Source organism: Triturus cristatus, chromosome 1_2 (genome assembly GCF_964204655.1).
Source record: "Triturus cristatus chromosome 1_2, aTriCri1.1, whole genome shotgun sequence".
In the NCBI taxonomy this organism is placed as follows: domain Eukaryota; kingdom Metazoa; phylum Chordata; class Amphibia; order Caudata; family Salamandridae; genus Triturus; species Triturus cristatus.
In genome coordinates, this window is record NC_140580.1 from 306,238,108 (window position 1) to 306,259,219 (window position 21,112).

The 21,112-nt window shown below is 45.2% G+C and overlaps 1 protein-coding gene across 1 annotated transcript in view; it reads right to left on the reverse strand.

The window, feature by feature from the left end:
- Positions 1-21,112, reverse strand: part of PPA1 (inorganic pyrophosphatase 1) — a 212,331-nt gene that overhangs the window by 17,797 nt on the left and 173,422 nt on the right. The window contains exon 9 of the mRNA XM_085603855.1: positions 16,464-16,533. Within this exon, the coding sequence (XP_085459981.1) occupies positions 16,464-16,533 (70 nt within the window). The remainder of the gene's footprint in view (positions 1-16,463; positions 16,534-21,112) is intronic.

Here is a 21,112-nt window from a genome sequence, read left to right on the forward strand (position 1 = left end):
AGGGGGTGTGGTGGATGTGCAAAAGAAGAATTTAAAAAAAAAAAAAAAAAAAAAAAAAACTGCATTTACTGCTATATTCAATGGCTGAGGTGGAGGGCATGGACAGCTGGACATTCTGAAAACACTTTTCTTGTAGTAGGTTCCAATGATAAACACTCAATGCTGCCCTTCAAAGACAGCTTGGTGACATTGAGCTTTTATGCACACCTTGCAAGATAAAAAAAGTGCAGTCAGCCAAACTTTCATGTAGGTCCAGGAGGGTTAGCATGCATTAGATACCACAGACAAATGGGCTGTGTTGATCCCTACTAGGACGGCCATGAATATATTAAAAGGGAGTGATGATAGAGCTGACCCATGTCGAACACCATTCTTCAAGGTACGTGTGCTGGAGATATAGTGGCCCCTGACTAAGTCAAACATGAATCCAATTAAGATTCGATCTGTAACACTGAACTCCCAAGTCCCTGTCCAAATGGAGGAGATGCAGTCCATGGTCTACGGTATCAAATGCTGCTGAACGATCCAAATGGATAAGATCAGCAGTCTGGCCCTTAGTTCATCCATTTATTGCTCTCTGTTGGAGTACAACTTTCTCAGTAATTCACAGACACCGGAATCTCGGCTGGAATTGTGAGAACAGGGAATTTCCTTCCAGGTAAGGAATATGCTACTTACCAGCATGCATCTGTTCTTGGCACGTAGAGCTGCAGAGTCACACACTTAGGATAGTAGATCGCCATCTGGTGTTGGTCTCAGATGCTTGCAGGTTGTCGTCTTCGGAACAAGTCTTTGGTCACGAGATAGGCGACTCATCCCTTGGACGACAGTGCGCATGGGCATCAACTTCATCGTCCGATTGTTTTTCACCATGATGGCGTTTGTAGAAAAGAGAGATGTCCATGTGTGTCGTCTAAGTAAGACAATGCTGGAACAGATACAGGTCCCGGGGTGGTGGGTGGGCGTGTGGGACTCTGAAGCTCTACATGCCAAGAACAGATGCATACTGGTAAGTAGCATATTCCGTTCGAGGCATACGAGCTGCAGAGCACACACTTAGGATAGACTATATAGCAGTATCTCCCCTAGCGGTGGTCACCTGTATCGGTTGCAGCAGTTTGAAATAAAGTTTTAAGGACAGCCTGACCCACAGAAGCTTGTTGCTTTGCTTGCACGTCAACACAATAGTGTTTAGTGAAGGTGTGTGTTGTAGACCATGTGGCTGCCTTACAAATATCTTCTTGGGGAAGGTTTCCTAAGAATGCCATGGAAGCCCCTATTTTGCGTGTGGAATGCGCTCTAGGGGGAACCGTTAGTGTGCGTTTAGCCTTAGGTAGCATATTTGGATACATTTAACTATCCACCTAGCTATCCCAGATTTGGAAATGGGGTTTCCTTTATGTGGTGGTGGGAAAGCAACGAACAATTGTTTTGCAGAATGATTTGGTTCTGTCAATGTAGTAAAGAAGGGCTCTTTTGACGTCTAAGGTATGAAGAGCTCTTTCAGCTACCGATTTGCAAAGAACACTGGTAGCTCTACTGATTGGTTAAGATGGAACGGAGATATGACTTTTGGAAGGAATTTCGGGTTTGTTTTAAGAACCACTTTGTTACGGTGTAATTGTAAGAATGGTTCTAGTATGGTTAAAGCCTGGATTTCACTCACCCTTCTGAGGGATGTGATCGCGATAAGGAAAGCCACTTTCCATGTGAGGAACTGTAGTTCGCATTTATGCAGAGGTTCAAATTGGGGTCCCATGAGCCTTGTAAGAACAATGCTTAGATTCCAAACAGGAGAGGGTGGTAATCTTGGAGGAATAATTCTTTAGTCCTTCTATGAAGGCTTTGATCGCAGGCACTCTAAAGAGTGACAAGTGTTGTCTATTTTGTAAGTAGGCTGCTAATGCTGCTAGGTGGAGACGTATGGATGAGTATGCCAAATTACATCTTTGCAAGTGTAGTAAGTAGCAAATGATGTCCTGGATGGATGCATCCAGTGGGTTTATATGTTTGTTAGAGCAGTAAATGGCAAATCTTTTCCATTTTGCAGAGTAGCAGGCTCTAGTGGTAGGTCGTCTGGCCTCTCTTATAATATTCATGCAGTCTAGTGGTAGGTTGAGATAACCAAACTCTAGGACTTCAGGAGCCAGATTGCCAGGTTGTTGACCTGGATCTGGGTGTCTGATTTCTCCATGGTTCTGGGTTAATAAGGACGGGGAGAGATGCAGTTTTTGGTGGGGCACTAGCGAGAGTTCCAGTAGTGTTGGGAACCAAGCTTGGCGTGCCCATGTGGGAGCTACTAAGATCAGTTTGAGAGACTGTTGCCTGAGCTTGCGTACCACTAATGGAATGAGTGGGAGAGGAGGAAAAGCGTACGCAAATCTGCCTTACCAATTCATCCATATTGCATTGCCCTTTGACTACGGGTGGTGAAACCTGGCGGCGAAGGTCGGGCATTTTACGTTTGTGTGTGGCGAACAGATCTATGTCTGGTTGGCCCCATTGTTGGAAAAAGGGTATTAGAACTTGGGGATGTAGTTCCCATTCGTGGATTTGTTGAGTATGTTGACTTAACAGATCAGCAATCTGATTGTGAACCCCTGGAAGGTGTTCTGCAAGTAGGTATATTTTCTGGGGAATGGCTCATCTCCAAATGTTCTGTGCGAGCGGGGACAGCTGGAGAGAATGTGTGCCTCCTTGTTTCTGTATATAATACATGGCTGTCATGTCTGTCCGAATGAGGACAGTTTTGTTTTGGAGATTTATTTAGAATGATTTTAGTGCTAGTAACACTGCTAGCAGTTCCAGGTAATTGATATGGACCATTTTTCGTTGAGTGGTCCATTTGCCCTGAGTGGTGTGGCCGAGGAGGTGGGCTCTCCATCCTGTGAGCGATGCATCCGTTGTCAGCACTATCTGTGGAAGAGGCTCTAGGAACGGCCGCCCTTGAGAGGTTTGTTATGTTCCACCATTTGAGAGCGATGTGTGCGGCTGTCCACCAACACCAGATCCGTAAGTTGTCCGTGAGCCTGGTTCCACTGACGTGCTAGACATTCTTGCAAGGGGCGCATTTGAAGTCTGGCATAAGGCACAATGAAGATGCATGACGCCATCATGCCTATGAGTTGCATGAACACTCTTGCTGGAAGAGTGTTGGATTTGGAATTTTTCGATAAGAGCTTGCATATTGGCTATCCTGGCTGGATTGGGATATGCTCGGGCTGTGGAGGTATTTATTGTGGCTCCTAGATACGGATGTATGTGAGCAGGTTGGAGGTGAGATTTGGGATAGTTTATTGTGAATCCCAAGTTGTGTAAAATTTGGATAGTTTGGTGAGTGTGTAGGACACACTTGTTGAATGACTTGGCTTTTATTAGCCAGTCGTCTAGATACGGGAAGACATGAATTTGTTGTCTGTCTGAGATGTGCTGCTACTACTGCTAGACATTTTGTGAATACTCTGGGTGCGGTTGTTACCCCGAATGGGAGGACTGTAAACTGGTAGTGTTGTCCGTCCACCACAAACCTTACATCCTCCCCACGGAAGGTATTTATGGGAATGTGGAAGTAGGCGTCCTTGAGATCTAGTGTGGTAAGAAAATCGCCTTGTTGCAGTAGTGGGAGCACTAGTTGAAGAGTGATCATATGGAAATGATCTGAGTTGATATACAGATTTAGGTGTCCGAGGTCGAGTATTAGTCTTGAGTCCAGTCCTTTTTGGGGATTAGGAAGTAGACTGAATATACCCCTGTACCCTGATGTTCTAAGGGAACTGGTTCTATTGTGTGCTTTTGAAGCAATGAGAGAACCTCTGGTTTGAGGAGTGTAAGATGATCTTGTGACATGGAACGCTGTTTGGGTGGTATATGTGGGGGGGGGGGGGATTGGGGGGGGTAGTTGTGAGTTCCAGGCAGTAACCATACTGGATAATTTGTCTTACCCACCTGTCTGTTGTGATGGGAGTTCCAGACAGGTAGGTACTGTGTTAGTCTTCCCCTGACCGGAGTGGAATGGTCTGGGGGGAGTGGAGGAAAGTCACTGTTTTGTGGCAGGGGAGGTGCGAGTGTTATTATTACCTCGACCTCGCCCCTTGTTGTTTCCTCTGTATCTGCCTCTAAAATATCCTCTACTGGGGGATGTGTGTGTGGCGGTTTTGAATGTAGAGGAGGTGTCCGCTCCAATATTTTTGGAGGCTCCTCTATAGAAGGAGCGCCGAAAGGAGCCACGTGGCTGGGGAGATTGTAATGCTCCCATGGACTTAGCCGTCTGTGTCCTTTTTCATTTTTTCAAGGGCAGAGTCTACTGCTGGCCCAAAGAGCTGTTCCTGATTGAATGGCTGACTAAGTATGGTAGTTTGTACCTCTGGCTTAAAGCCTGAGATGCGTAGCCATGCAGGTCATCGAAGAAGCACACTTGTGTTAATTTCTCTAGAGGCTGTGTCTGCAGCGTCAAGTGCACATTTAATTGCTGCATTTGAAATGAGCTTTCCATCCTGAATGAGGTTATTTGCCTGGGTTTTGTATTGGTCTGGCAGATGTTTTAAGAGAGTTTCTAATTGATCGTAGTGGGCCCTGTCGTAGCGTGCTAGTAGGGCTTGGGTGTTGGCAATACGCCAGTGATTAGCAGCTTGCGCTGCAACTCTTTTGCCAGAGGCTTCTAATAGTTTGGAGTCTTTGTCTGGGGGTGGTGTATCTCCTGTGGTTTGGGAGTTGGCACGTTTCCGAGCATTGGAAACGACCAAAGAATCCAAAGGGAGTTGGCCCTTGATGTAGTTAGGATCTTCGGGAGCAGGCCTATATTTTTCGATTCGTGGGTTGAGAACCCTGGCACGAACGGGGTCTTTAAAGACTTCGGTGCGTGTTTTATGACTCCTTTAATCATGGGCAGGATCTGTACAGACTTTTGAGACTGTTCGAAAGTGTCTAATAGGAAGTCTTCCTCTGGTGCGTCTGAGTGCATTGTGACGCCGTGGTATATTGCTGCTCTATTTAATAACTGTCCAAACCCCAGGTGATCGTCAGGAGGCGATGGTTTTGAGGGATATGGCTGAGGGTCAGGCATGTCTGGTAAGGGGAATGCCCAATCATCCAACGGTGAGGTGTCTGGATCCGTGAACGGATCATTAGGATCACCCCCACCCCCTAGGTCATCATAATCATCCTGTGTTGCTGTATGAGATGGAGAGGGTATATGTAATTGCGGTGTAGGCAGAGGGGGTGGGATAGGAGGCAGTATAGGAGAGGAAGGAGGGATAGGGGGATGTTGAAGAGTCCTTCCTATTTACAGCAACTGGGGCAGGTGGTGTGTCCAGCTTCTGTTTTTTACATGGCACTGCGGTGACATGTCCAGTCTTGGGGTTGATATAGATCTTTTTCTGCCTTGGGTCTGGATGAAAAAGTTCTTGTTCTTCAGGAACAGTCTTCGGTACCAATTGTTTGGGTTCCGATCGAGGTTTTGGTTGATCGGTAGCGTGCTTGGCTTTAGGAGGCGTATGAGTCCTTAGCCGGTGGTTTCGGTGCCGATGTGGTTTTCGGAGTCGAAGGTGTATCTGTGGGCTTGGGAACCTTCGGTGCCGGTGTGTCTATTGGCCTTGGTGTTTTCTGTGCCGAGTGGTCTTTGGTGCCGGTTGGACAATGACATGCAGTCTGCTCGGTCCCGAGCTACCGGAAGGCTTATGTTTCTTCGGAGCCGAGTCCAGAGGCGGGGCTTCTGAAGGATGTTTTCGGTCTCGACTGGGGCCAGCAGGCGAAGTCTTGACCAATGCCTTTGGTGGGGTTGGGGCAGTAGTACTCACACGTTGCCCAGGAGTGATGGGGTCGTCTGAGTAGTCTGCTTCGGCAATTATTTGCAGATCTTCGGAATCTTCTTCCGGGACATCGGGGCCTTCATCAAAGATGTCCTCTGGTTCCAGAGCTGGTCTCTGTGCCATGATGTGGCGTCGAGCCCTTCGATCCCGAATGGTCTTTTTGGATCGAAAGGATGTGCAGGCTGGACAGCTGGACTTGTCGTGTTCCGGTGATCGGCACAGGTTGCAGACTTTGTGGTGGTCACTGTGCGGAAATTTTGCTCCACACTGGGGGCATTTTTTGAACGGCGTCCTTTCCATGAGCCGTAGGCCTCACGGCGTGGATAGGCCCAGCGGCCCGCGTCGACATCCGGAATCGAGCCGATGTAATCGATGTCGAGGATGAAGGTGTTTCGATGTTTTGTTGTGAAGTTTTTTTGCTTCAAAAAGCTTGGAATTGATATTTCCAACCGGAGCGGAAACGTTGCATCTGAACCCAATGGCGGACAAAAACAATTCAACGATGGAGTTGATGCCCATGCGCACTGTTGTCCAAGGGAGGAGTCACATCTCGTGACCAAAGACTTCTTCCGAAGACAACAACAACCTGCAAGCATCCGAGCCCAACACCAGATGGCGATCTACTATCCTAAGTGTGTGATCTGCAGCTCATATGCCTCGAACACCTTTGAGATGCAAGTGCAGATTTCAAAATTACTTTGTGCCAAGCGTAATATTGTGGAAATGGACCTATATTGTCCAGGCTCTTGGGATTGGAATGCCCCCTGCAGTGTGATATAGCTGGTAGCCATGCCATGCGTGTGCAACTGTGTGTGAGAATCAGGAATCTTCACTTATTTTGGCCCGGATGTCACACTAATCCAGAGTATGCACAGGCTCCTTGATTTGTCTCTTGTTTATCCATGGTTATGAGTGTTATAGAATATGTTCTGTGACATGGAGGGGTGCACCAAGTGTGCCCTCAGAGGCCACTGGACTGCTGTCTATTACCTGGGTGTATCACAAAGTGGTGGTGGCAGGGTATCATGTTCTTTGGATCTACAGCATGGCCAAAGCTTTTTCTTTGTGTAAAGGAGTAAAGTGCATGAGCTTACCTGATCTAAAGTTCCACTGTTATATGAAACCCAGAACTGTGCAGTAGCATCCTGTGGCCAGGTTGAGTTTGTAGCACATGTATGGTAGAAGGACCCTAATTGTTATGGGAGTCTAAGTATTACGCCCAATGGGGCACATTTTGGATGCACCTGATTTTAGTGTGGCAAGAGATGAAGACATCTTTCCACAGACATTGGAAGTGTATGGTCTACATTACTGTAGCTGGAGGGTGAGGGCAGAGATACTGGGTCTCTACCCAGTGAATGAAGATTGAGACAGGGTTAGAAATTCTATTAAGACCTTTTTATCAAAGGTTTGCTGTTTAGTTCCACCAGACGGTATGCATGAAGGGTGAGACTGCAGTTGCTGCTGTTCAAAGTGAGGACGTTTCTAGGGAGGTCCTTCCCTTTCCTCTGTCCTGGATTGCTGCTTCAGGAAACCCGAAGACAGCCAGGTCCAGAGACATCCCTTTTTACTGTGCCCCCGTTTTGGACACTTGTGCTTGGAGCCATGCCCATTGCTACTGGATGAGAGATGCATCTCTTTACATGAAGGTTGTGTCTGGAGATGAGCCAGAGAAGGAAGGACACCTGAAAGAGAACCTCCCCAAACTGACTCTGAAATTTGAGACCATGGATCCACATCTTCAGGACCAAGGGATTGCTCCACAGAGTACTCACAAAGGTGCTGTGCAACCAGTGCCCATGTGCAAGCCTGATAGCCCATCTTCCAGAGGTGAGGAAGATCACCTAGTGTGCGCTGTGAAGGTCCGCTTGAAGGGCTTAGCCCTGAAGGAGGACAGGGTCCAGGGGCAGAGCCCATCATGTTCCCAGTGAAAGGAGAATCCAGAGAAAGCTTACATACCCAGGAGTGACCTGTGTTGTGAAAGATCATACAGGTTGCCATTTGCAGTTCCTGTGTGAGTTGCACAAGACTCTAGTATGCCCAACAATACCACCGCCCAGCCAACACCCCACACGCAACATACAATTGTTTAACATGGAATGTCAGGGGGCGAAGTAATCCCTGTGAGCGCAGACACATACTTGCCTATTTGGATAGACAACATCCATATCGCCTTTCAACAAGAATCCCGCTTAATAGAACCCATACACACTACCTTCGCCGCCAATTCGGCCTCCCACAGACAATTTTCCACATACTTTTCATACGCAAGAGGCACCGTTATCCTCAGCCACAAAGGGGTGCTGTATGTTCCACAGGGCTCTTTGGCTGACACTCAGGGTTGCTTTTTACTGATGTGGGGCTATTTGGCCTCATCAGCTGTCACTTTAGTCAACTGTTATGGACCCATTACAGAAGACTCCACTTTGATAGACTGCGGTGTCATATTTCAGACATGGGTATGCCTCACATTCTATGCGGTGGAGACTTTAAGGTTACCCTGAATGCATATACTGCTAAATCGTATAACTCTGCTTCTTACCATAGTACTGCTGCCCGCCATATACAAGACATTATGGAACATCATGAGCTATTAGACGCATAACACTTCACCCATCCAACAAAGAAGGCCCCTTGTATTAAGGAGTATGCAACAACTGGTCAAGCTTAGATTACTGGCTAATTTCCAGAGGACTGGGACACTGGTTGCATGGGATCATGCACTTAGCGCAAACATACTCTGATCACTTCCCCGTCTTGATGGTGTTGCGCCCTTCATCCCCCACCTCTCCATATACATCACGGAGGCTCTCTCCCACACTGCTCCTAGCCACCTATTGGGCGAAGTTCAGTAACAGGAAATTGGCGACAGACTCCGTGCCACCATTGGGTACTATATGGGAAGCTTTCAAAGTGACAACCCAAGGTATATGCCAAGCCAAGAGTGGGGGAGTGTTGCGTTCTCAGCGTGACCAATTGGGCAAACTAGAAAGAGACTTGGAGGCTCGGAGGGCAATTCGGATGACCCAGAGTTATCTAAATATATTACAGCTGCCCTGTGAGTTTCAGGAGTCGGCGGAAAGAGAATGTCTTTACCGTGGTAAATAAGCCAGGGCTCAAGCATATGGAGAAAGTGAACATCCAGGACATATATTAGCCACCATGACACGAAAACCACACTTTGCCAATGATGTCCTAGAGGTAGAGGTATGAGGCGAGGACAAGACAATGGAAATCTTACACACATTATCCTTATTCTATGGCTCCCTGTACACGTCCCGCAGAACGCAAGCACGCAGATGTAGATGCCTACCTAGATGACGTGGGAATGGCTGTCTGACACTCAGCTAAACTTCCTCACAGAAGATATTGAAGATTAGATTAGGTAGGCTACCATGCAGTTGCGGTCCGGCAAGGCCCCTTGGCTTGAAGGTCTTCCCGCAGTCTTTTACAAAGCATACCTCGTACATTGCTTCAGATACTAAAGTCCATGTATCAAGAAGCAAAAACGAATGGCCTACATCCACCATTTACGAGAGTGGCTATGATTATTGCCTTGCTTAAACCGGGAAGATCCCCTGAAAGTTGTGAATCTTACAGGCCAGCGTCTCTTATCAACGGTGATGTTAAAATTCTGGCAAAAGTACTTGCCATATCACCTTGCCCTCCTCCTGACATGTCAGACCAGACCAATCAGAATTTATCCCTTGGTAATCAACATCTCACAATTTATGGGAGCTGTTTACGCTCTTACAGGACATAAATCCAGATCAGTGGCGGCGTTCCTTGATGTCACCAAATCCTATGATTTTTGGAATAGGATTACTTGACTATCCTCCACCAAATGGAGTTCCCCCACCCTTTTCTGACATGGATAGCTCACCTTTATTCACAACCAATGGCAAGGGTTAGGATTAACGGCTCTATCTCAGCTTCATTAAACATTACCAGAGTCATGCGGCAGGGCTGCCCACTCTCGCAGCTGCTCTTAGCCTTGTCAATGGAGCCCCTGGCTGCAAAACTCAATCAACGTCAGAGAAGATGCGATTCGATACCCTCTAAACACATACTTGTATCATTATATGCAGATGACATCACTTTACTTGAGAGACCAATTTGGATGGGGTGCTCCGCGAATTCGTTCCGTTTGGAGGGCTTTCTGGTATTCAAATCAATTGGAAGAAGTCCAGTTTGTTCCTCTCACACCGGCCACACTGCAGTTCACTCTGGATTTTCCATTGAAATGGTGCGACTGAGCTCTGATATCTAGGCGTGGTAGTGTCAAGGGACAGGGAAAAACTATTAGAGCAAATTATGGCACTGCCCTATCCACCATCACCGATAGGATCACATGCTGGATTTCGTTGCCGCGGTCCCCGTCAGGACTCATGAAAATGGTTATTCTGCCAACGTTTTTGCATTTTTTCCTCAATATTCTTCTACCGCCAGGATGTCACTTCCTCAAAGCCCTCAAAAAAACAGATACAGCTAGCGTTGGCTGGTAAACAACCCCGTATACAATGGAACACTCACGCCTCCATTTTCTAAAGGTGGATTTGAGGCACCGTATATGGAGCTCTACTACTTGGGCGCCCAAGCACACTATCCCATCCATTGGTACAAACCCACCCCCTTCTTACCACACCTGGTGCTACAGCATGGCTATATGGCCCCATCCACCAGACTTCATATCTTGATTCACAAGTAACTACTGTTACCTTAACAGATTCAACGGTTGCATGCACATCCATGGCATGGTGCAAATTGGCCTGTAAACTCGAGAAGCCACAACTGCACTAAAGCCCCATTGCCCGACCACTCATTGTTACCAGTCACATGAAAAAGCCTGCAGGCAAGTACTCCAAAAATGTGGTACCAACACTTGGGGAGGAGATCTCTATTGCTAGGGGCTCCTTTATATCCCAGGATGCATTCTGGGGGTGGGGTGGCTGGGAGGTGCGCGCTATACATTTTCTTGTACATCCGCTTATAATGTCAAAGCTGCCAAACTCAATTTTCCACAGGAGCCCCCCACCCTAGATGCACTACATACTTTGCTCAAAGATGAAAATCCAAGACACCTTGCCTCCCTCTAGTACCATACAGCTCAGCTAGGGTCACCATGCACAGCAGGACAGGCGCGCTCCCAGTGGGAAGTAAATACAGGAACCCCTTTTACAATGGAGTCATTGCTGCATTCAGACTGGTCTGATTGCATCAAGCAGTAGACTTCCCATAATCAGTTAAAATCTCCCCACAGGATGTATTATACCCATGTCAGACTACTCCGGTACAGTCGTTGCCCAGATAAGAGGTGCCCGAAGCGGACTGGTGGGAGCCGTTTTTCTTCATCTTTCTTGGTCATATGACCCAATACAAGCATACTGAAAAGAAGTTACTGCGGCTCTCTCTATCATTATAGTCCAGGACCTTACACTGGGTGGTCAGAGCAGGCTTTAGGAAATATGTAGCATTGAGCCTTCTCCAAGCAAAATGTAGAATTGTTTGCAGATGGGCAAGGGCGTCCAAATTTAAAGAGTGGCTGACAGATTTAACCTATAGTAAAGACCATCTGACCACATATGCCAAAATATTACCCCCAGGTCTCAACCTAGAGACATGGGATCCGTTACAAAATTACCTGTTAAACCAGACACGGGAGACAGCAGACTAGAATTAAACTGACACCCTGAATTGATGAGGCCTCTGAGCACGTTATTTCCTCTATATATGTATATCTAAAGAATTGAAATGTGAAACTATTCCATTGATAACGCTGTAGTGGAACAGAAGTCCGGAATTGCCCACCCATACCCACTACATACTAGCCAAACAGTAACAGTGTGATGAGACATACAACTCAGATATATTATGCTTAAACTAGATTGTCTTATGCATGTTGATGGCAAGAGATTTTAGAAAAGGTAATGGCAATGTATATCAGATATTGCCAGTATCAATGATGTCGCACATTATTTTTGTTTGATTGTTTTTGTTATCCAATGAAAAACTTTAATAAAGAAATATTTCCAAACGGAAGAGAAGCCTAGAAAGTGGTCTTTTTTCTGTCAAAAACCAGAAGGCCATTCTGCCAGTGCCCAGCCATCATCTGCTTGCTGATGGCCCCCCGTAGCAAGATGCAGATTGTTCCAAAAACAGAGTACATAGGGCTTTGGGTGTGAATGAGATGTAAACTTGCTCCCAAAGGGAAAATATTGGGCTGACCTCAATGTGCTGATATGATCCATCTGAAACTGACAGAATATACAGGAGAGGCTGCAATGATCCTTTTAGGCATTAAAGTGTCAAGTTCTGCTTGAATGGTCACATCCAGCAGCGGGTTTAGGGCACACTTAAAAATATATATTTTTTTTAAACCTTCCCCTGTAACAGGCAAATGCTAGCTGACCCTTAGGCAGAACCCTTCTAATGTTCTAGCAGCCAGTCAGGCCCCAATTTTAGTATGATCCTCTAACATTGCAATCAAAGGACACTTTAAGGGAAGGAGGCAGACTGCCAAAACATTGCGTGTGTATCCACAGTCTGGTTGCTAAAAGCTGGGGTTTAATTTCGCTAGACTTGTGTCTGTTTGATGGGGGGTACAGGGACTGGCTAAAATTGGATATTGTTAGATGTGAGCGCACACCAGATTACCATAGTAGACTCCCCAAACACACCCTCAAATACCACGGCTAGTGTGACCTCTCTTGGAAGAGACCTTACGCCACCTCCTATTGGGGATGAAATTGGTAAGGCATTAACGGCTGAGTTTGTCCACACTGACTTAGAGAGCCCGCTAAGCGTTATACCACTAGGGATATGCGCTGGTGTTTCAGCCATGCCCAGAGACACAAAGCCTCATGACAGAGGGTCGACGACCCTACCCCCACCCCAACCTGCCTTCGACTGAATGCAAAAAGAACAGATAATGGATGGAATGCTGAATAAATCAAACATTCCCCCACAGTCAAAGATCTGGATTAATTCAATAGTTTTTTTTGCCCGCCATTCCAGTTTAGACCCAGCCATATGCAAATCAGTCTTGAGCCTGCTCCCCATGGGAACAGTCCAGCCCGAACTGCCAGGTCAGATCCTCCCTGGACCAGAAACAAGTATCCTGGGAACAGTTTTGGGATATCACCCATCAGCCAGGCTAGCTTGAATCTGGTGGCACAGCGCGCACAGGACCCACGTCAAGGTATTCCCTTCCCACTTGGGGCGAAAAATGCAATAAGAACCAATGATGGATGGAATGCTGAACAAATCAATCATTCGCTCCCAGTCAGTGGGGTGGCATAGAGAGCAAAACAATGGATTTAACCTGGATCTCTTGACTGGGAGTGAATGTTTGATTTTTTTCCTCATTCCAGCCATCATGTGTGTCTTTTGTTTTCTCGCCCTAAGTGCGCTGGGTATGACCAGACATGGGTCCTGGGCTCACAGTGCCACTTGATTCAAGCCGTGTACAAGAATACTAGTACACAAATAATAGTAATTTAACTTCTGCACTAGCCGAGTGTGTGTGTGTATGTGTATATATATATATATATATATATATATATATATATATATATATATATATATATATATATATATATATATATATATATATATATATATATATATATATATATATATATCCTTCAGTGGCAGAAACCTTACCAAAACACTCACCCTCACTGGATGAGGTCATCAGTGATGTCATTTGAGATGTCATAAGCAGTGCATTGTGGAAGGCATCGGTTATTGTTCGCTTTGGTAACTATAACTACTGAATTTCTATGGTTTTGTGTGTAAAATCTGACCCCAACTACAGCGTCCCTGTAACCTTTGGTTCTTTCAGTGAATTTCTATGTTTTTTTTAATGCATTTCCTAACTACGACTGTACGGGTGTGGTTGTGTTGAGTGTAACGGTGCGTGAACTGAATAATTGTGGGTGACGTGTGGGTGTGTGTGGGTGGGGGAGTGGATGCGTGGTTTTCTGTGTGTGAGAGTGGTTAAGTGGGTGTATGAGTGGGTGGCTGTGAGTGGTTGTGCAAGTAGTTATATGGGTCTGAGAGTGGTTATATGGGTCTAACTGGCTTTATGGGTCTGCGTGTTGATGTGAGAGTGGCTGTATGTGTTTTGGACTGGTTGCTTTAATGAGTATCTGGGTGTGTGAATAAGTGCGGGTGTGTGTATGAATGAGCGTGCGAGTGTAAGTGGGACTGGAAGTGGTTTTGTGCGTGTGAATGGGTGTTAATGGTTTTCCCGGTCTGATCTGGTGTGTGAATGACTGGGTGGCCGTGTGGATCTGTAACTGGGTCTGGTAGTGTTTTGTGTGGGTTTGAGAATGGGTGTGGGTGTGGTAATGGCTTTCAGAGCCTGGGAGTGTGTGTGCGAGTATGTGAATGGGTGGGTGGATGTGTGAGTTTGGGAATGAGTATGACCACTCATGGCTACTCTATGTTGTGTTGCTCTGCTACAGGTCTGTGCAAAGAGGAGCTTTGCCACTGAAGAGAACTCCGCTTGGGAAGTTACCTGGCAGCTGTCTGGGGTGGGCCCGAAGCACAAGATGCCTTGCTGAGATGCATAGCATCAAGCAGGTAGGCTCCACTGTTGCCTGATATCACAGAAGAAACACTAGATGGAAGCTTTTACCAGTTTTTCATACAAAATGTGAAGCTCAGAGATGCGAGAAACTGAGCGCAGGGCGCCCGCCGTTTAAAGCCGCCCTGTATTTGGACTTCTGTTGATGCTGCTAATTGTTGGCTAAGCCTAGGTATCACTGTATTTTAAAATGCAACATTTTAGACAGGCAATTTCAAGATTGTTTGGGACTGGCTTCTCTTTTTTTGCAAAATGGTTTAAAGTCACCACCTGGTGAGCTTGGTCATTAACTAGACTAAGATACTACTGCAAGAGGGTCAGCATGAAGTGCTTGGGTGTCTCCATTTTGTGTTCATGTGACTTGACAGGGCAACGGGGTCCGTGCAATATCACTGCGCTTCCAAGCTAACGCCCTCCCTGATGCCTACCTGGTACCACTTTGGGGGGGGGGGGGGGGGGTGTACAGGTCCTAAATGGTGGAGAAAGTAAAACCGTCATGTTTTTTCAAGTGATCTCGTCCTTAGCCATGGACACTTTGTACACATAAAACTTTGGGAACCAGAGCATGAGCTCCCTCATCCAGCTGCGAGAAGATGCCCAGGGGCTCTATGAGAAGGAGGCAGGTGCAGATGAAGGCACCTTGGCCAAGCTGCTCAACTGGACGGAATGCTCCGGAACCTCAACCTGACCTTCGTGGTAAGCCATCCAGCTATCAACAAGAACTGCTGATGTCTCTGGTCATCGTGCTGACCATTGCTGGCAACATCCTGTTTATCAGACGGTCCTCTTGGAAAAGAAGCTTCAGAACGCCACCAACTACTTCCGGATGCTCCGGTTGTACCTGGCCATTGTGGATATGCTACTGGGCTTCTTGGTTATGCCACCCTCCATGCAGAACATACTCTACGGTGAGTGTGTTCCAATTCAAACAGTGTGATCCTTCAGTTTGCAGCATGGATGCTAAACATCCTGATCACGTATTGACCCTTTCACGCTTCACTAAACACTCATCTTAAGCAAATTATGCTAGATATACATGCACCTCAGTTTTAAATACCTGCAGACGATTGGGACGATCTAGAAGATGCTCAGTTCGCAGTGTGGATGCTGAACAACCCCTGCAGCAAATGTGACAAAGCTGGAATATTCACTGGGCAATTAACTGCCGACAATTTGGGAGATGGGGTGGGGGGTGTTCATTCTAGTGGAGGTTTAGTTCGCCGTGTGGATGCTGAACATTCCCTGCAGCGAGTGACAATGCTGGAACATTCTCCCCTTAACTACACATTGCGATTCTGGGCAAAATAACTGCTGAAAATTTGAGATGGGGTGAGGGGGATAGAGGAGGTTCAGTTTGCAGTGTGGATGCTGATCATAATCTACGTTTAGTTTCTCAGTTTGGGACCTTGTTCGCATAACTAAACTATGTGATCCTAAGCTATTGATCTAGAACAGTCGTCTAACTAAACAGTTGTATGCAGGGTGGATTTTAAAAATGTACAAACTGAAAGGCCTGAGAAATAAATATATATAATTGTGATAATTTTGGGGCAATTAGCTTGAAAATGTGTGTTTTGCAAATGGGGAATGTTTTGAAAACACCAAGATCTACAATGTTTGGTTGTCTGTACTGAAATAAAACTAATTAATCCGTTAAAAACGTAGAGTTTTCGGGAAACATGGTTTCCTTTGTTAAACAAGGATTGGGAAAGCCAACAGGTATGCCATTAGCTGCCAGCAGTTTGTACTATGAGCCTACACATGGAGTTGTTGGGGTTAGGATTGATGGATTAACAGAGCTTCATTCCAGCCATGTTTGTTGCTATGTTATGGACTCTTTGGTATTTGAGTTTTAGTACCAGTTCATATAAAACAGACCATAAGCTTACATGCAGCAGAAGCGCCTGGAATTCCCAAACAACTCCTACTGGTACCAACAATGTGGGCAGTTGTCAAAGTGAGGATAACTGAGTTGGCATCCATTTTTTACTACAAAGTAAAACGTGGCAGCTGCCCACAAGGTTTAGAAACGGAGAAGAAAAAGTTAATAATTCTACAATACTCACAGCCTTCACAAAGGTCTCAGCTGCTTCTTGGGAGCACAGGAACTTGTTGTCTTTTAATGTAGTGTTTGTGCTGTTGAAACAAAAAACAGTATGTTTTTGCACAAAATCACTGTTAGCAGCTAGTTCGAACACTCATTTTTGAAATACTAGATTGGGAAATTGGTCATTTGTAACGTTGGAATTCTAAGTAAGCAATGAAACGTTGCAATAATGAAATTCATATAAATCTCAACTTAAGGACAAATGCAACGTTGAAATTCATGGCCAGAGACGGCTTCCTAGCTCATATCCAGGGCATGATCACAGAAAGTAGCATAATGATGTGGTACATTCAAGGAAGCATGGTGTGGGGTGTTCAAGAGAAAGAAAAACTGCTCTTTTCTAACAATGGCTCTTCATGCACATTCAGTAAATGAGCTGGAAACCAACAAGAACTGACTTGGCTGGGCCATGTGGGCACCTACATCATCCTGAAGCGCTTCACAAGAATGTAGTAGATGGAAAGGAAATCAGTGCCTGTAAAATGTTATTTGACTTCAGCCATTGATTGATCTTTGAGTTTCCCAGAAAAGGTATAAAAACATGACTGTATGCAATCATCCATTCTCAAATCGCCAATCATGATACCTGGTGCAAAGAAAGTGGGGAAAGAGACCACCCTCAGGGAATGGGGAGGGGTGGTTGGTTGTGTAACTGTAGTTAAGCGAAGGTGGCCATCGAGGTCTTCTAACTACGAATTAGCACTCTTCCTGCAAAGGGGATTCAAAATGTCACAGTAATGTTTGCACCTCTCCATTTTAAGTATTTGTGGTGCTCTTGTAATACCGTGGGCACTAATTGCATCCACAGGTGCTTGACTCGTATTCGTGTTTTCTAATCAAATAAAGCATTGGATCGCTAAGTGCCACTTCGTCCTCACAGGCTTAGAAAAAACGTAGAAAGATAGTAAGACACATGGCCAAATTGATCCTGCAGTCACTAATACTAAACAAGGAATTGGTTTCTTACTGCTTAACTTGAGTGAAGGAAACTTAGGAAGGGTGTCGCAGCTCAATCATTGGGCAAAGTAGGACGTCAGCCACTAAAAACAGACTTTCGAGCAGGTAGGCACAATAATTCCATAAGTTTGCTGATTCAAAGCCAGTCTCTCTGCTGTCTGAAACTAGTTTGAATGCAGCTTGTGATATCCTGTTCAAAACTAGGATCTTGCAAAATGAGCCAGCCGACTCAGGAATTTTGCAGTACCTTCACCTTACAAAGCAATACCAATAAAACGACCCAGATGAAGAAGGCAACTATGACAATTACAAATGTATACAAGGGGGGCACACTCGATATTTCTGAACATGAATCTTTCAGACTACAGAGCATGCTGTCCCTGGAGCACTACTATACTTGTGCATTAAAAAAATGCTGCTCATATGGTGTACATTTGTTTATTAACAATGCCTCCCATCCTAGTATTGAGAACGTATTTTGAATCAAGACATCACACTGAAGACACGGACTCTGGAATGTTTATGTATATGATGGCCTAGACTCTTGTGATTTGCCAACTGTCTTGATTTGCCCTCTTCATCTCTCCCGGAAACCTTACCTGTATGCTCATTTGCCCTCTTTACCTCGCATGTTCAATTATTCTTTTGTCTAGTGCTTGCTCTACACTGAACATGCTCTCTGCCCTCATACCATTTGCCTCCTACCCCCAAGCTCTCATCCGAACACCACACATGCATCTAAGCAGTTGAGACCAGAGCCATATATCATGCCCATGAGAACCCTACTTCTGGTCTCAAAAGAAGTGCTGGGCAGATGGGCATAACTGATATGTTTGGGCATTGGTGCAGGAGGACCTCGGCTCTGCTCTTAAATTTCTTTGAGAAGTCTGCATTCACCTTACTGCTGGACACTGCTCTCTTGCAGAGTCAAGATGATACTTTTATATGAACAGATAGTAAGTTGGGAGTTGTGGGAATGTTTCACATATGAAAAACCAGCATTTTCCTGGGCCTGACCTACCACATTGGTTTCAGTCTATCATTTGTCATCGCCCTGACTGAATCTCTTGTGTTCTGAATGGTCTTACAGTAATTGTCTTGGTGTACACAAATTAAATGCAATGCCTCATTCCGGAAAGCACGTCACTATTATATAGATGGCTCATTGACATTCAGTAAGATTGCTGAAAAACCGATGAAGTTTGAAGCAACAAGTTCAGATATCCAATCTTTCCACAGCAACTGCTGTTATTTTTCTTTTTATTCTTTCCAAAACTGAAAATATTTCCAGTCAATTTGCTTCTATAGGCAATGAAACCACAGGTTTAATACAAAAACATTTCAAAATACAAGATTAGGTAAACTCAAGAAAAGGAGTGAATGGACCATTTCACACTGCATGTTATGGGATGATAGGAAACAATTCTAGTAAGTATGCATTTCAGAATGGAAAAGGGTACTTGAAAAACCAAAATGCACACCTTCAAACTTTTCCAAAGAGCGTGCTGTTTTACGATTTGTAATGTCTTAAATATCAGGACAACGTCAAATATCCATCCAGTAAAAATATTCAAGGGAAGAGAACAAAATGGTTACTTACCTGTAGAAGTAGTTTTGCAGCTTGAAGAAATTCCTGGATTCACATGCTGTGCATTACTCCGACATCTAGTGGTTGGGTCCGGAACTCTCATGTACATTAGTCACTCTTCTCTTTGCCCTTTTTAAAAAAAAAAAAAAAAAAAAAAAAAAAAAAAAAATCGTATTGATGGGCATAGACTGTCCCCACCATTTGGTGGGCAGTCCAACACCCCCCCCCCCCCTCCACTCCGGAAGTCTCCACACATGCTCCCTAGCTACAGATTGATTTTACAACCATCTGTTCATTCGGAGTTCAGTGGCCTTCCTCTGTATATTCTTCATGTTCCTTTCCACCTATGCTCGCCTTATGTCCTGGGGAGGTGGGTGGGTTGCATTGCGAATCCAGAAACTTCGTCAAGCAGCAAAACTACTCCTAAATGTAAGTAACCATTTCGTTTTGCAGATCGAATCTTTTCTGGATTACATGCTCTACATTAATATTGTAGCGGTTCTCATCATAGTGGAGTTTGGGTTGGAGAGGTGTTTGAGCTTGTAAAAAAAAAATGTTTCAGTACTCTGTCCCACTTGTGCCTCCCTATTCAAATGTATGTCAATGCAGTAGTGTTTTGTGAACATGTGCACAGACGACCAAGTGGCTGCTATGCACAAGTCATTTAACTGAACATTTGCCAGGAAGCTATTGTAGCTCCTTTTTTTACGAGTCAAATAAGCTCTTGATTTAGTTTCTAGCTGTACGCCAGCTGTCCAGTGACAAGTCTGGATGGTTTGAGTAATCGACCTTGCAAATGTGTTTTTGGTGACTAGCTTCCATTTGCTATTGTCTGAAAATGATACAAAGAGTTGTTTTCCCTTCCCGATTGGCTTAGTTTTCTCCATACAATACATTAAGACTTGTTGTGCGTCTAGTGTATGTAGTGCTCTTTCTGCCAGTCTTTGGTTTTAGGAAATAACCCGGTTTTTGGATTGTCTGTTTTTTGTGAAACTGGGATATAAACTATGGTAGGAAATGTGGGTTGGTCGTCATGACTATCCTGTACTTGTGTATTTGTATGCATGGTTCATGGATGGCGAGTGCTTGCAACTCGCTTACTCTACCAAGAGATGTCACTGCAACTAAAAAGGCTGTTTTAAGTGTGATGAATCTTAGTGGTCTTGTGGAGTGGTTCAAAGAATTATTTTTATCAGTTGGGTCAACAATACATTTAGGTTCTATGTAGGTGTTGGGGCATTTCTGGGTGGGCCCATTCTTTTAGCCCCTTCCAGGAAGAAGCTTCTTCCTGTGAGACCCCTTGTGTAGACCACTACAGCTGCCAGATGCACTTTTAAAGACAAAGGTTAGTTTGATGTCTAGAAGGTGTACGAGGTATCGTAACTGTAGCGTCTCTTGTCCCATCCTGTACGTGGCCAAATCTCTGGCACTACCTTGTGAACCTCTCCTACTTAGCTAAGAGGCATTTCCTTGTTGTCAGTCTTCTTGCTTCTCTGAGGACTGCCATTGTTCTTTTGGGCAGCCCTAGGTGTCCAAACTCTGTCTTCAGGAGCCATACCGCTAGGCTCAGTATGCTCAGTTCTAGGTGGAGAATCCTCCCTCCTTACATGGAGATTCAGATCTTGTAATGCTGGCAGTCTCTGCATATGTCTGCCATTTTTAGCAGGCCTGAGAACCGGGTCTGTCTTACCGCCTGTGGGGCATGATTATTAAAGTGATCTGCGACTGTCTGCATTTGTTGATCACTAGTGGCAACAGTGAGATTGGGGAAAAAGCGTGAGCAAATCTCCCTGACCAGTCTATTCACAGTGCATTCCACAGGAAGTGTCAGTGTATGTCTGGAAACAAAGGATTGGCATTTTTTTTTGTTTTCTGGTGTTGCGAAAGGTCTTATTTTTTTTGTCCTCATAATATCAACAAAAGGAGCTCTTGATGGGATTCCTCCAATCTATCCAGGCCAAGTATAACTATGACTGGCCCATGGGGTAAGGCACATGGAATGAAGAGAGGTCTATCCCTTCAAGATATTACCATTCCCTGTTCCCTTCTCCTGTTCGCAATTC